General features: G+C 41.5%; 1 protein-coding gene across 1 annotated transcript; it reads right to left on the bottom strand.

Annotated features, from left to right (window-relative positions):
* Positions 1-6,951: 6,951 nt before the first annotated feature.
* LOC109624306 (putative uncharacterized protein DDB_G0290521) lies at positions 6,952-10,578 on the bottom strand. Its single transcript, XM_069527978.1, has 5 exons — positions 9,227-10,578; positions 8,775-8,848; positions 8,179-8,469; positions 7,564-7,995; positions 6,952-7,380 (listed from the first exon to the last, which is right to left on the bottom strand). Exons 2-5 carry the CDS (start codon positions 8,805-8,807, stop codon positions 7,276-7,278), a joined length of 861 nt encoding a protein of 286 aa, XP_069384079.1. The 5' UTR covers positions 8,808-8,848; positions 9,227-10,578; the 3' UTR covers positions 6,952-7,275.
* Between the last annotated feature and the right edge of the window lie 6,705 nt (positions 10,579-17,283).

The following is a 17,283-nucleotide window of genomic DNA, read 5'->3' as shown; positions in this document are numbered from 1 at the left end:
AAGGTCTTGACCTTCTATGTGCCTTGAGATATTGTATATTATGAATTGACACCATACAAATAAAATTTAATTAAATTGAATTCAGAACCTTACTCAAAAATAAATACATGATAATAAAATACATGTGATACATTTAGCTAAATTACTTCAGTGATGAAAGGGGACATATAGAGACACATGGTTGGTTGGTGGAGGCTGCACATTGTATCTTTAGTTTTATAATTATAATGCAGCATTGTGATTCATTCACCCTCCTACAATATAGAAAATATTATGAGGACCACCCTCATCTACTTCCCAAAAGAAATTATTTGACATTGCTTTGTCAAAGTTTGTGATACTTCTACTTAATTATCTATTTGAACATCACAAGAGAAATGTCTCAGAAAGATATTAGACATTAAAAATCCCCACATCAACAGAGAATACAAGCAGATTATGATTATTTAAACAAATGAATCGGGAAGCTTTTCATAGACCCCCATTTGAGAGCCACTGGTTTCAGGGACTGATATTTATCAGCATCTGGTGCAGATCTGAATGAAAATCTGGAGCTACTGAATTTAAATGTGTTTTCCTAAAATGACTGTTGGGCCTTTGTGGAGCGATGCACTATACCGATTAACATTCCACAAAAACTAAACATTTCAAATATTTTTTAATAACTTTTGGACGAGAACTTAACAAAATGACCATAAGATGTGGTTGAAAGCTCTAGATGAAGAACGTAAGTGGCCTTTGATGACTTTATTTTACAGTGTATTACAAACGTCACTGCCTCCTGCACAATATGGCTGCAATATGGCTGTATATAAAGTATATATATAAATATATATCAAGTTCATCAAATCAAAATAGGAATCCTGGCATCCTGACAAAAATTCAAAAATAAGTACATAAATAATCTATTAAGAGTCATAAATAAAAGCAACAGAACATTTTCTCCGATGCACTTTCACATCTCAGATCAGAAATCACTTATCTTTAACCTTAACAGCGTTTTCTCTCGCACTCTTTTTCTTTGTTTTGTTATTCCCTTTATCAGCAGCATTCACAAGATACTTCTGTCTCCATTCATGTCCTCAGACATTTCGCTTCTTAATGAAAAGCATATTTCAGGCTGTGTTTTACTTTTCATCCATCTCAATTTTCAGATGGAAACTCATCATCATTCCTCCTGCAGGATTCCAACCAGACACATTTGTGTGTCCTGTCTCACTTTGAGTTCTTTTCATATTCACAGTTTTCTGTGTTCAGCCTCTGAGGACCCTTTTTTCCAAACTGGCTGACAGTCAGCACTCAGGTGGTCTGTCAGAGCAGCCCCTGATGAATCACCTCAGGCATGATGACATTTGATTCTGCTGCATCTCAGTCCCAGCGGCGCTCAGACGTCTGCTGCTGCTCGCTGACAGTGAAGAGGACCCTCCCGCTCCCTCTCAGGAAAACAGAAATCTGGGTTTACAGAAGGAGCACAACAAGCTTCAACCTGTTTAGGTGGCGGGGAGCAGAATGAAAAACACCAGAGGCATCATGAGGATGTTCTCCAAGCTCTCAACTGTTTCCACTCTGACTAGATCAGCTGAGAGGTTTTTAAAGCCTCACGTTTTTTTTTTTGTCATCAAACCTCTAAGACTTCAGTGGAGGTCCAGATCCTGCAGGGACCTCGGCTTTCTGCAATATACTGAGCAGCTGTGACATAGCTGAGGAAAGAAGTGTCCCCCGGGACGGGGGCTGTGCACTGTGACATGATCACTGTTGGGTACCACACCTCTGTCCTTTCAGCAATGTTCAGTATGTTTCACAGTTGTATGAGTGAGCGTGCACAATAACATCCCCAAAGCTTGCTGCTCCCAGACTCTCAGTGACTGTTGCTTTCTGAGTTTGTGCCTTCAGATTTCACTTATATCCAAGTTTGTTGCTTTTTTAAAGCAATGCACATTTTGCATTAGAGGAGGCACCAACTTGAAAACTTCTTACTGTTCAGTAAACGTCACAGATTACATGAATGTAATCTGAATGACTATAGAGGACAGGCTGCAGGAAACACCATGATATGTAGCCTCTCTGGAATACCTGTGCAAAATGAGTTTTCACATACTGCTGTGGAAGCTCCTAAAGTTAGGGCAGGGGTGTATGCTGTGACAACAGTTGGCATAGCCTGGAGTGCACAGTTGAATGTGCGAAGGATGTTGGCTATTGTCCATTTTCCATCTTCGGGGGGAACCGGGGTCATTCTCTTCACCAGGAACTCAAGGGCCACAGCATATTCAGATTCAACAACATCAGCTCTTCAAGTAGAGGGGTTGATGGGTCCAGGTGCGCAATGAACATAAAACTGCGCTACGTAATGGCACGAAGCAGCCCCGTAACCTCGACGCGCACCTCCACTCCAGGGCCACGTGTGTTCTCCACCTCGGTCAGTAATGTGAATATGACCTGAAAACTCTTCAGCACAACTTTTACCGTTGCGTCCAGTCCATCTCTGGTCCAAGAGACATTTCAGGGTCTCACCTTTGTACAACATAGCGACGGTTGGCTTCCTGATGAAGTTGTACAGCATGTTGCATACTCCAAAAAACTCCTCCACAGCTGCTTCACTGGACATAGCATGAATCACAACCAGATGAAGCTGGTGATTAAAGCAGTGAATATATGGTATGTTACGATCCAGCTTGTTTTGGAGCAATGTCTGCACACCACCATGCCTGCCAGACATGAGCGATGCGCCATCATAAACCTGACTCAGGATTTTGTCTGTGCTGAGTCCGGCGCTCGTGAGCTCATCAATTATTACACCTGTCAGAGTCTCTGCATCACCTTTCTAAGATGTGGCCATTACCAAGAGGTGCTCACAGACACCACAGTTATCGTAAACAAAACGCACCACTATAGATATATTTTCTTGGCCTAAAGGATCCCGTGTGCCATCCACTTTAATTGAATACCAGCTATCCCCGACTTGTCTCACTATTTCCTCTGTCACAAGTTTGCTCATCATTTCGATTATCTCGTTTTGTATCTGTGGGCTGGTATAGCGTGCATTCTGTGGGATTGTTTTTGTAATCCTCGTCAGTTCTGGATCTTTGCGCATGGAGTACTCGAAAAGAGACAAAAACATCCCCATGGAGCTCTTGTCATCTAGCACACTGGCAAAACCAGCATTATCTCTACGTAACGGCAGTTGATTCACCATATCAATTAGGGCTGACATGTAGTATCTGTTGCGAGCCAGTTGCTCTGAAGTTAAGAGAGTGGAAATCTCTTTTCCTGTCTCTCTGCGTTTTTTGAGAATCTCTCCACATTGCTTAGGCTAAATGTTCTTTTGAAGCTGCATGCTTATTTAAGCCCTTGCCTGTTTCAATGGCATGTTTCCAGTCATTAAATCCCTTAATGGAGAATGAAGTTCACGTCTGATGATACAGATCGGAATTTTCTGCAGGCATAACAAAATGCGGCGTCCTTTTCCACCGAGTACTCAAAGCCAGTCCCTGTTCAAATACCAGCTAGAGGAAAATTATTGTTTTTTTGAGCCAAACATTTTGACAGGATATTTTTTCAAAACAACCTGTTTGGGGTTGGGCTCAGCGGAGCTGCGAGCAACGGGCTCTGGCTCAGACTGTTGTCCTTCTCCGTTGACAACATCAGGTTGGTTGATGTGATTTTGCAGAGGTGACCGTCGGTCGGTTTTTAAACCACTTACATACGTAACAGCAACGAAATAGAAATATTCTGAAAGCCAGCGAAAACTCACAGATTTGCAGATTCATTCAGTCATTCAAAATGCGCGGTGACTGTTGCGCGGTGTTAATGACATAGGCTACGTCACGTAAGCCTACGTAATCTAACGTTTTCAGTCAGGCCGTGATTGGCTGTTGCAGTGTAAATTCCCATCAATCAAACATTACCACACCATTGTTTCATTATGTTTTTAATGTCTCAGTGATAAAGAAGCAACATTAGTATTTCTTAACACAAAATTATAAAATAAATTTTTTTTAAAATGCAACTCATCACTGACATCACAGCCGTCTGCCAAAGAGGAGGCTTTCACCTTTCAAAGTAGGCTACAAACAGCAGAGAAGTTTTATCTTTCGTTCATGTGGAGGATAGAGTCAAAGAGACGATGGATCTCGACCTAGACAAAGACAAACTTCCAACTGAAAGGGCCTTAGGCCTGCAATGGTGTATTGAGAGTGACAACTTTACTTTCAATGTTGCTGTTGATATTCAGTGCTGTTTGCCTCATGCTCACTCAGTCCATATGACTCATAGTTCCAGGTGCAGCCTTGTTAGTACTCACGAGTGGCATTAACCCGTTTGTGCCCAGATTTTTTTCAGAGTTGTAAGGCATATCATTTTATCACTTGAGGCCCTCTGAATCATGTTATGTATTTATTTTTTTCCATTTTGTACTTTATTCTGAAGAAAATAGCATTTTTATGACTGGCAACAGTCACTAGGTCAAATGTCATCTAATAATAATAGATAAATAATAATAATAATATAGTCATAATAAATAATAACAAAAGGGTGGAGACTCAGGCTCCCCCTGTATAAAATTCAAAACAACAAACAATTTTAACTGGTTTCTTTATTCTCAATTTTTGTATACTCAAAACATCAACAAACAGTTTTTTCTTAGAACCTCTAAAAACACACACACACACACATATATATATATATATATATATAATATTTCTTCCCATACATTCCATCATCTTTAATGCATGTTCTACTCAGTGTGGTACTTCTTGAAGCACTCCACATATCGTGGCACATCACACTTTCCAATGATGTGCATCCGCCACAGTTCTTGCATCGCTTGTACCTGCTACCAGTGTTGCAGGGCCAGTGGTTGAAACTATCAAACCTGGTGGCATCAGTTATCGCCACCGCCATTGAAGATCTTCTGCCCTGCCTACTTGGCTTTGTTCCATGGCGCAGGAGGAGGGTCTGGGCTACCAGCCTCTGGAAGGAGAGGAGATCCTTCTGCCTGCTTTTCCAGGACCTAAATGAATGACAAAACAAGCATGTTAGATGTATGAATGTGCCATGTTTTTGTTTGCATATGATGCTATTGATGAATCATCAATATCTTCCTTTCTACAGTGTCATGCCCCAAAGGTAGAATGTTCTGTAAAAGCAATATCACACTTGAGTTTGTGATGTTGGTCTGGATATCATCACTGTTGCTCTTGTCGACCGAAGAACACTAGCGATGACCTCGAGTCAAACATCACAAACTCAATTGTGATATAGCTAAATAACATACAGCCTTGTGTACCTGCAATAGCACCAGCTGTTCACCATCGCAGTGTTCAGGGCCCAGCTGAAGCCTGGCCACCACTTCTTGGACCGGATGTTGACTCTGTAACGGCTGACAAACTGGTCATGCAGTGACCTGATGTCTCAGATGGCAGGTGTTTTTTCTTTTTCTAGGTCTGGGGCAGTCTGCATTGAAATGGCTGGAGTCAGACGAGGGTGAGGAGCCAGTTGAGGACAAGGGTGAGGAGCCGGGTGAGAGTTTGGGTTTAGGGCTGCTGATGTGGGTTGGTGTTGGGACCATCCTCAGAATCCGCCTCACGCTGTCAGACCGGTTGGGGTTTGGCTCCTGGACAGACATCCACATCATACTCAGTTTGTGCTGTTTCACTACTGATACCATAAATCATATTGGCAACTTTGTCTTTCAGTAGCAGTAACTCAGACATGCCATCATCTTCTAGCTCTGCTAGTTCCTCTCTGTCAAGATACTTCATGATATGAGTCACCAATGATATGTAGGGTTTTCCTTTAACCCCTGCTCTTTGTTGGCCTGATATGTGGAGAAAGTCACATATTTCCAGTAAACTGTCTGGTCAGGGTGTGCAACATTCCTACTACCTGTTCCTGTAGCTCTTCCATGGTTGTCATATCGACAGTGCAGGACAATAACTGTGTAGGAGTAGACTCTGAACTGGAAAGTCTTTACTGTCCCCTAATGATCTCTAACTGGCCTCAGGTGACGGGGACTCAACCACCAGCTTCAGGCTCTCCTTGAACAGCAACACTTTCCTCACAGCAGTCTGCCTGGGTTGTAGTGGGGGGATTTCGCTAGCTCGGAATTCAGTGGGCAGGTCTTGGACACTGGACATCTGAACAGCAATCCCAGCGGTGCCTCCAAAATGTTACGCCCCTGAAAATAGGGGAGAAATAATACAATAGTGATGTTTCCTCTGCAAGGATTTTACTCGAATCAGGACAATACCGCGAATTCCCCAGGTACGTGGACACGAGACAAAAGCAATCCATCACAGATTGTACGAACAAGACCACTGTGTAGATCACGGGGTCGACACCCTCAAGGTGATGCACCTAGGGCCCCTCCTGGAGAACAAGACACTGCTCAGCTCTATGACATCCTGCAGAGGCAAAACGACATCACAGCATCATTGATAAAGCAACAGGACAAGTCATAATTTGCCATGAAAGGAGATGAAGGTATTTAAAAATGATCCAATTGAGTACAGATCATTTATCAGTTCATTTGAACACATTATAGAGAGCAAAATTGAGCATGCAAAGGATAAATTGTACTATCTGGAACAATATACATCTGGTCAGTCCAGAGAGCTGGTTAAGACATGTCACTTCTTAGATGCAAATTTAGGCTTTGCAAGGGCCAAAGAATTGCTCCAAGAGCACTTTGGAAATGAGTATCAAGTCTCCAGTGCATACATTAATAAGGCATTATCATGGCCCTCCATTGGATCTGAGGATTCCCAAACCTTGAAATCATATGCTCTGTACCTCAGAGGTTGTTTGAATGCTATGAATGAAATTGCCTACATGGATGAATTGAATCTGGCTTCTAATTTGAAATTGTTAGTCTGTAAATTGTCCTATAAGTCGAGAGAGAGATGGAGAGTTGTTGTATACAATTTTCAAGAAACTACAAACTGCAGAGCCACATTCAGAACCTTAGTTGAGTTTATTGAAAAACAAGTTCCTATCTTTGTAGATATACAAGATTCCTCACCAAGAGCACAAGGTCTAAGACCCATACACTGAAGATCTGTGAAATCAAAATTCAATGACAAAGGCTTCACGACCAATGCAGCAACCATTGATGTTATCCACACTTCTCCCAAACAGAGGAATAGCGTGTCACTTGTACAACATAACCCATTCTGTCTGTTTTGCTCAGGAGAACATCTACTGAAAAGCTGTTCTTGGTGAGGAGCCAGTTGAGGACAAGGGTGAGGAGCAGGGTGAGGAGCTGGGTGAGGGTTTGGGTTAAGGGCTGCTGATGTGGGTTGGTGTTGGGACCATCCTCAGAATCAGCCTCACGCTGTCAGGCTGGTTGGGGTTTGGCTCCTGGACAATCGTCCACACACAGTTCTATTGAATTTGAAGACAAAAACCAAAACATTCATTAAACTACTGCTCCATGTCACGTGAGTATAACATTCAATACACACTGAAAATCAGTGTGAGTGCCACATGGACACTGGGCTCAACTTAGTAATGTTAGATGATAAATTATAGAAATTAAATAAAAATCAATATCTTATGGCCATTCACCTTCTTTGGCACCGAACCTGATGTCTCCGATGGCAGGGTGTTTTTTCTTTTTCGAGGTCTGGGGCAGTCTGCATTGAAATGGCTGGAGCCAGACGAGGGTGAGGAGCCAGTTGAGGACAACGGTGAGGAGCCAGTTGAGGACAAGGGTGAGGAGCAGGGTGAGGAGCCAGTTGAGGACAAGGGTGAGGAGCCAGTTGAGGACAAGGGTGAGGAGCAGGGTGAGGAGCAGGGTGAGGAGCTAGTTGAGGACAAGGATGAGGAGCAGGGTGAGGAGCAGTGTGAGGAGCCAGTTGAGGACAAGGGTGAGGAGCTGGGTGAGGGTTTGGGTTTAGGGCTGCTGATTTGGGTTGGAGTTGGGACCATCCTCAGAATCCGCCTCACACTGTCAGGCCAGTTGGGGTTTGGCTCCTCGACAATCGTCCTCACACAGTTCTATTGAATTTGAAGACAAAAATCAAAACATTCATCAAACTACTGCTCCATGTCACGTGAGTATAACATTCAATACACACTGAAAATCAGTGTGAGTGACACATGGACAATGGGCTCAACTTAGTAATGTTAGATGATAAATGATAGAAATTAAATACAAATCTATATCTTATGGCCATTCACCTTCTTTGGCACCGAACCTGATGTCTCAGATGGCAGGGTGTTTTTTCTTTTTCTAGGTCTGGGGCAGTCTGCATTGAAATGGCTGGAGCCAGATGAGGGTGAGGAGCCAGTTGAGGACAAGGGTGAGGAGCAGGGTGAGGACAAGGGTGAAGAGCAGGGTGAGGAGCCAGTTGAGGACAAGGGTGAGGGTTTGGGGTTAGGGCTGCTGATGTGGGTTGGTGTTGTGACCATCCTAAGAATCAGCCTCAGGCTGTCGGGGTTTGGCTCCTGGACAATCGTCCACGCGCAGTTCTAATGAATTTGAAGACAAAAACCAAAACAGTCATCAAACCACTGCTCCATGAATCCATATCTTAAAGACAAGCTTTAAAAAGAAAATCTAAAAATGTGGTTTCAATCAAATCTATCAGCTTTAAACCATTTCAACTTCAAACAATGGATTGATTTGATAATTATTTTTTATCAATAGCTGTTGGTCTAAATTGTTCTGATGCATGAGGAAAAAAACCTGAGCATTTGTAAGTATGAAAACTCCTGAAAGTCTGAAAAAACAATGCGTAGGAGAACAACACACGATAAAACTAATTAAAACTGACCTTTCCCATGTTGGAGATGCTTCCGTAGTACATGAAAGATGTGTATGGACAGTTTTTCCAAAATGTTGCTGGATCTGTTAATATTCAATTTGGAATTAATTTCAAATACATACTGTCATCCTTGCTTTTCAGGTAAAATTCTAAAAGTCACATGACTCACATAGCATTATTCAACTGATTTTGCGGGCCATTAAACCTGAGCTCAAACTTATAAAGGACTGAAGATTTAAAAAAATACTTTGGTTTTAAAGTGTGTGTTCAGTCTCCATAGTAACAGCTCATTAAAGCTGTGTCTCTCACAAACATTTATACACATTGTTCACTTATCATCATTCAACATATATGTAGGAGCCATTTCACTATTTATTTAGTAAGTTATTCTAATGCCTGCTTTGTTTATGTTTCCCTGAGCTATTGTGCCCTCTGCAAAAGTCCATAAATAGGAGAGTTACCTGGTGGAGGTGTGGCTGACTGGAACCGCACAGCTTTTTGACCTTGCTGTTTGAGTGTGTGCTTGCTTTTGTTTGCTGAGGATAGGACTCACTGCTGCTTTGTACACTTTAAGCTTTTTTGGCATTGATTTATTTATTTTACAAAACTACAAGGGAACAGGCCTCAAAGAAACAGGCCTCAAAGGAACAAAGGAAAACAAAGCCTGAAGTTGCAGTAGGCCTCTTTACTTTAAAAGGTTAAAGTATACTTGCAGATTTGATTAATTGGTTAGATAATATTTTTGTTCGAATAATGGATTATCTTTGAATCAAGTTTGATCAAATATTTTAAGTTACTAGAAGGAAGTTTTACGCACTGCACACAGTCAGTGTGGAGGAGTCAGTGTGAAGGAGCCAGTGTGAAGGAGCCAGTGTGAAGGAGTCAGTGTGAAGGAGCCAGTGTGAAGGAGTCAGTGCGGAGGAGTCAGTGTGAAGGAGTCAGTGCGAAGGAGCCAGTGCGGGGGAGTCAGTGCGGGGGAGTCAATGCGAAGGAGTCAGTGTGGAGGAGTCAGTGTAAAGGAGTCAGTGAGGAGGAGTCAGTGTGAAGGAGTCAGTGCGAAGGAGTCAGTGTGAAGGAGTCAGTGCGGAGGAGTCAGTGTGGAGGTCCTGGTGCGGAGCTGCTGTCGCTGTCCAGCAGGGGTGGTGCTGAAAAGCTGCAGCTGAGGCCTGGGCTCCCCTCAGTCTCTCGGGCCTCTCACACCTCAGCTCACCAACAACATGACATGAACACTGACGTTCTGAACACACACCTCACATAGAGACACACATAACACACGTGTGTGTGCAGCTCCAGCACCAGGCCTCTACCACACACCACAAGCTCAAATCACAGAGACACATTCACCACCACGCAGAAGAGGTCGCTTTAAATCCCCGGCCTGCTGATACACACACAGCCAGTCAGCTGCATTCAAACATTATGATTTTAATCAAATGTGTTTTCTGCTCCAAAAAATGTACTATATAAGAACAATATCTGCCTCTTACCTTGTAATTAAATATAAAAATATATAATAAATATATATTGGAGCTATGTTAAAACTGGCAGTGTATATCTGTTTGTCTTTGAGTTATGTTTTTTCATCTGAATTTTGTTTTTTTTGTATTTCTAATGTGGTGATTAATAAAGAAGAACCTTTTTATCTCTGTTTATCTTTCTCTTAAGCAGATGCAATGAATGTCATCTCCTTCTGACAGTTAGGTGATCAGTGTATTTACACATGGTCCCTTTACATTCTAGTTTTAATTTTCAGCTGAGAGAAAGTTTACCTTTGTTGTTCATTGTATTCTTTGCAAACTCAAAGGCATCCAAATGATCGTTCCCAGGTTTGGACAGCAATGATATGATGGCTATCCCCATTGTTAGTGGCATAGACTGCTTCTGTATTACACAATTATGTAAACAACGTAACAGAGCTGATTTGTTTTGAAAGTCTACCAAAACAGACATTCATTCTTTCACCAAATCTGTTTTGGAGATAGAATTTGACTTTAACCCTTGTTTATATATTTTTTTTAATGAAATGCCTGGTCCATTTAGATGAGATAATAAAAAAATGCATGTAAAAAATGCAGATATTTGATTATGATAGCATAATTTGCAAATAAATGCATACTTTTACTTTGGAAAAATGAATCTCCTCCAATTTATAAGCTGTTTTTGGATCAAATATCAGAATTTTTGCCATTAGAGAGATTTAATCTGGAGAAATACAACCGTGGATATATCTTTCAAGACCTTTGATCACAATTACTATCTTAGAAAACATTTCTAGAGTTGATAAATAATGGACATAATGCCATTATGAGCATTCTACATAAATTATAGATACATTTTTGCAATTTGCAGTTATTTATATTTGTCGCTCATTATTATTATTATTATTATTGTATCATTATTATTTTTTTAGGTTGTGTTGTCTACCTGGGTGTTTGGGATGTATGGAGGGAATGGGGAATATGATTGACTCAGTGTCCTTGTAAGCTTGTAACCTGTTTATCTATTGAGGCTGGCTCTTGTACACTTTTGGAAATTATGAAAGTGAAAAGAATGAATGTTGATCTTAAAAACTGCTTGATGAAAAATATTTTTTTTTTAATATGGCACAAATGTTCACTTAGACTCACAGAATGACTGGTTGGATCTTAGGTGTTAAAAGGTCAAAGGTCACAGTGGCCTCACAAAACATGTTTGTGCATCAATTTCTCAAGTCTCTAAAATTTGACCAATTTATGAGATTAGATTTCAATCAATCAATCAACATTTATTTATATAGCACCTTAAAACAACCAAGGGTTGACCAAAGTGCTTCACAATATGAAAGCAAATCAAACAAACATCCAGGAGCTGGATGAGGATCCAGATGAGGAGCTAGATGAGGAGCTGAATGAGGAGCAGGGTGAGGATCCGGGTGAGGGTTTGGGTTTAGGGCTGCTGATTTGGGTTGGTATTGGAACCATCCTTGATGTTATCCACACTTCTCCCAAACAGAGGAATAGCGTGTCACTTGTACAACATAACCCATTCTGTCTGTTTTGCTCAGGAGAACATCTACTGAAAAGCTGTTCTTGGTGAGGAGCCAGTTGAGGACAAGGGTGAGGAGCAGGGTGAGGAGCTGGGTGAGGGTTTGGGTTAAGGGCTGCTGATGTGGGTTGGTGTTGGGACCATCCTCAGAATCAGCCTCACGCTGTCAGGCTGGTTGGGGCTTAGCTCCTGGACAATCGTCCACACACAGTTCTATTGAATTTGAAGACAAAAACCAAAACATTCATCAAACTACTGCTCCATGTCATGTGAGTATAACATTCAATACACACTGAAAATCAGTGTGAGTGCCACATGGACACTGGGCTCAACTTAGTAATGTTAGATGATAAATGATAGAAATTAAATAAAAATCAATATCTTATGGCCATTCCCCTGCTTTGGCACCGGACCTGATGTCTCAGATGTAGGGATGTAATGGTGTTAGTACAGTATACCAAGGTATTTCACGGTGACGGTATTTTATTTTTTAAGATTTTTTTTGGTACTAGGGGCCGTGAAATAACCAACAAAACAGACAAGTATCATTCTTAGAAGAAAAACATTGCTTTATTTAAGCAAAATGTGTGTGTGTGTGTGTGTGTCTGTTAACCACCATAATCTCTCTCTATCAAATTCGGGTTGCGCTTTCGCATGACGTCACTGCCATGCGCCAAACAAACAACTAATCTACAAGTGAGCAAAGCGTTGCAAAGCGACGTAGTGATGCCTTGTAGATCTGTAGACAACAAGACCATGCCGTTCCACGGAGAATGAAAGTGACGTACAACAACAATAACAGTGCTCTTTGAATGAAACATCGTAGACCGGCCCACCTACAGTGGGATTTATAATGATCCATCTCACCTGCTTGGACTTAAGCTGTGCGTATTCTTTTTTATGCCGCTCGCGGAGATGGGACGTCATGTTAGATGTATTCGCCGATCTTGCAACTACTTTCCTGTTGCATAGTTTGCAAGTCGGCTCTCTGTCGTCCTTTATGGATCCATCCGGTTGTTTTGGGTAGCTAAAGAACTCCCAAACAAATGAACGGAGTCGCTTGGCCGGAGGATAAAGAGGTGGTGAAGTAGGGGACACCGGGTCACCCGGGCCCGCGGGTGAATCTGCCTCTGGTTCGGAGTCTGCCATAATCAAGCCATGCTGTTTTCTAGCTTCCTGGATCATGTGGGTCTCGCGTGTGTTTACCAAAACTAACTTTTTGATTGGATTGTCACTGAACCAACTAAAAGACGCTGCCCATGCAGCCTGCCCTGAGCTAAATGGAATATACATTCGAGCAGCACACAGGTAGGAAACGCTTTTTCAATCTACTGCTGCAGCTGTAAAATTAGATTATAATGTGACTGAGTGAGACTGACCACCACTGATCTTAATGTGAACCTGAAGTGAAATGTTTTATTTGTGAGTTCCCTACTCGTGTAAGTGGAGTAAAATTAAAATAATTAATTAATTACCGTCACCGTGAGCTTAGAAATCTCGCGGTGTCACCACCTGGCTTTACGGTATACCTTTTCACCCCTATTATCCACACTTCTCCCAAACAGAGGAATAGCGTGTCACTTGTACAACATAACCCATTCTGTCTCTTTTGCTCAGGAGAACATCTACTGGAGAGCTGTTCTTGGTTTAGAAAGAAACTTCACACCCACAAGATCACATTCTTGAAAGAAAGAGGTATCTGTTTTGCTTGTCTCTTAACAGTCCATGTGAGCATGGACTGTCACCAGCGTCAGTCATGCACCATTTGCAAGAGGCCACATCCCACTGTACTGCACATAGGAAAAGTGGAGCAGAACACAGGACTGGGAAAACAGGAAACAAATAAGGAAGCAGCCAAGGAGCTCAACATGGTGAAGAACACAGGCCTTGTGTCCCTAGAAACATGCAGTCAGACTGGGGCCAGTGAAGAACAGTGTCTGATGTCCATCGTAGCTGTAAAGGTAAAATCAAACAAAGGCAGTACAGTTATGCAAACATATGCATTTCTTGACCCCGGCAGCTCTGCCACCTTTTGTACAGAAAAATGAATGCACCAACTAAATGTACAAGGAAAAAGAACAAGCATCATGCTACGCACAATGGGCCAGGAGAAAACGATGTCTACTAATATTATCACTGGACTGGAAGTGAGTGGACTTCATGATGACAGATTCATAACTCTGCCAGAGACATACACGCGAGCAAAGATTCCTGTAACAAAGTGTAACATACTGTGGTAGTGGGGGGTGGTTAGTGTTGGTGGCAGGAGGGAGAGAGTGGGCAGGTGGCTCAAGGATTGGTGCCAGGGAGAGAGTCTGATTGTGTACAGGTGTACTGCGTTGGCTAATGAATCTCTCCTCCCTTTTATCAGCAGTAGCGTGCTGGGACACGAGATCTCCCACACACACGAGGAGAAGCTGGAGGCAACCCGGAAAAGCCCAGCCGAAGAACACTGAGATATGCATGTGTATATGTGTGTGGAAAAGCAATAAAAGAAGTGAACCGAGCATTGACTTGAATCGTCTGTGATGAGGAACCCGCAGTGGCACGAGCCTGCTACACATACCCAACCAGAAGGATCTATCAAAGTGGCTTTATCTTAAAGATGTTAAAATTTCCACTAGTGACGCAGGCATTGATTTGCTGATAGGCGCAAATGCCCCCAAAGCAATAGAGCCCTGGCAAATTATAAACAGTGAAGGAGAAGGCCCATATGCAATGAAAAATTGCTTGGATGGGTAGTGAATGGCCCATTAGGAACAGAAACTGGCAATGTAATTCATTCTCATACAGTTAACAGAATTTCAGTGCATAACCTGCAGGAGATGCTGATTGCTCAGTACAACACTGATTTCAGTGAAAATTTGTGTGAGGAAGTGAAGGAAATGTCCATTGAAGACAAACATTTTCTCAAAATGATATACCAAAATTATGGAAGGACATTACACTCTCAAATTACCTTTTAGAAAGGATTGTGGCACATTGCCCAATAACCGGAGCCTTGCCGAGCAACTGCTCCAAAGCCTGAAAAGGAAATTCAATAGGAACCAGTCATTCAAAGCAGAATACACCTCATTCGTGACCGACATGATCACCAAAGGGTATTCAGAAATTGTGCCAGAGGGGCAGCTGGCAAGAATGGATGGAAAAGTGTGGTACCTGGCCCAGACCCGTCGCCAGACCTCAGTCTCCAGACCCCCCCAAAAAACTAGATGACGACAAGACAAAACCTGACATGAGTCAAATGATCCTGCTCCAGAGTTTTAGACTTTAATTTAATCACTGAGACACATTGCAGATTGAGCTTTCTCCTTGATCTTAACTTTATCTCAAGTATCTCATTATTTAAAAAAAATAAAGATTAGTGAAGAGACACAGAAAGCATATTAAGATCTTAAAATGAGAGGCTGAGACAAGAGGCTATATCTCAAGGGCTACATTTAAGAAGTACGAGAAAACAGTCTATTCTCAAATCGATCTTTACTTAAGATATCTTATTTTGTTCAAACCATCTTATTTAGAAGTTTAAATTCTTCTGTGACATGCTTCAATGCACCATTTCCCCAACTTTGAGGACTAACGGAAAACTAGTGGCTGTATTCACAAAACCTACCAACACTAAAATCAGCTCCTATAGCTAAGTTAGGAAACTCTAAAAAATAAAGGCCATGCCAGTCCAAACTTAAAGGTGCTACATATAAGTTTTCTTTTGCTTCATAGTCCCAACTGGGAAAAAGCATGTGAACGCCACCTCAAGTTGGACCATGTCCATCTCTCACAGGACCAAACACCAGACTTGTGATCCAATACAGACATTTTTCAGACAGTCATACATGTTCAATCATTTATTTTTCTGTCACACCTGATTCTTTTTCTTTGTTCATCATGAATATTGTAACAACTATAGGCAGTTTGTTGTTTAAATACTCTAAACACAGATATACAACACATTTTGCTCAGAGCGTCTATGTTTTCCGTCAAAGCACATGAACACACTGAAGTCTGAATGACAAATTCACAGCTCAGGAAACATGTGAAGTCTCTGTGCTCCCAGTCCTCTGTTTAACTGTATTGATTTTTATTGTGATTCAGTTCATTTCAATTTGCCAATATTTTTTTTTTTTTTACAGAAAAGTATTTCTCTACGATTGAAAAGGCACAAATTTAATCATATCTACATTTGTTGAAAATTAGCAGAATTTTGTTTTTTACTCCATAAGTATTACATTTTGGGGCTACAGCTCCATGAGCGCCCCTAGACAACCCAGAAGTTGTGAGTGGATGCTCTGCCTGTATCAGAAATTCTCCGGTAAACCACTATTGGTTTTGCTGCTACTGCTTCACTTCAGACATATGACTAGAACCTTAAAGGGATAGTTCACAGAAAAAGTAAATTCAGAAAGCCTCCATACTGCTCCTGTGATGTCATCCGAGTGTCTGTAAGCCCCGGGCATTCAAATTCAAATTGAAGTGTCATTTACACCGTTTTTTATCAATGCATGTTTATTTTTATGTTGTCGGTCACCATTCTTTTCAATTGCATTAGATTTGGCTGCAACAAAGTTTTTCCCCTGAAACTCCAAAAGTGTTTTGTGGACTCACACTTCACCCACCCCTCCATTGGCATAGTGGTGAGAAGATAATGAGTCAATTTAAATATTTCGGTGAACTATCCTTTAATATAGATTCAGTGTGCTCACCAACAAGTTGAAGTGATCCAGGAACACTGAAGATTATGGTTTGAACAATTCATGGTTCAATTTGATGATCTCATCCTCAGCTGTCAGGATTCTTCATCATGTGTTCTTCAGACTTGGATGTCATTCTACAGGCGTTGCTGGATTAACCTGTGAAATTGTGAAATTTGTTTTCAGCTGTAAAATATGTCATATGGTGATGGTATTGACAATCAAGATAACAAATTTGAATTGTAATATTTAATTTTGTTTCATGAGTAATATCTGTGGCAGTTTACAAAATATATGTGATCTCTTGAGGAATTCTATCTATCTATCTATCGGTTCTAATTTATTCCCCACATTCTCCTGTGTTGGTTAATATTTGATGTCACATTCACTGGCGCAGCCCGTCCGCTGTCAATCGCCAATCACTGTGGTTCATTCATGAAACATAATCATCTTCTGTCTAGTTCCTCTCAGTAGCCTTTAAGATGAGCCAGTGATCCTGAAATTCTATGGAAATGATCCTGCCATCCCCCTGTGAAATGTCCAGAAAATGTATGAGTGAACACAAAGGCAGGAAACTTTCCAGAATATTTGCAGCAAGTAGATGCATTGATGATGTTTCTAACTAGTTGCATGCAAACCTGAAAAAAAAAAAATCCCAATTTCTAAGGTTGAGGATCCATAAACATAATAGATGCTGCTGACAATGTTAAGTCAGAAAGACGAGATTCGAGACCTTTTGGCGGTAAGGCCGATGCTGCTGTCGATGTGCTGTTAAAAAAACACTGGGATCTCTGCAGTAGAATTTA

The sequence above is a fragment of the Paralichthys olivaceus genome, chromosome 7 (genome assembly GCF_024713975.1).
Source record: "Paralichthys olivaceus isolate ysfri-2021 chromosome 7, ASM2471397v2, whole genome shotgun sequence".
Classification (NCBI taxonomy): Eukaryota; Metazoa; Chordata; class Actinopteri; order Pleuronectiformes; family Paralichthyidae; genus Paralichthys; species Paralichthys olivaceus.
The sequence above is the reverse complement of the archived record's forward strand: the minus strand, read 5'-3'. Positions and strand labels throughout refer to the sequence as shown.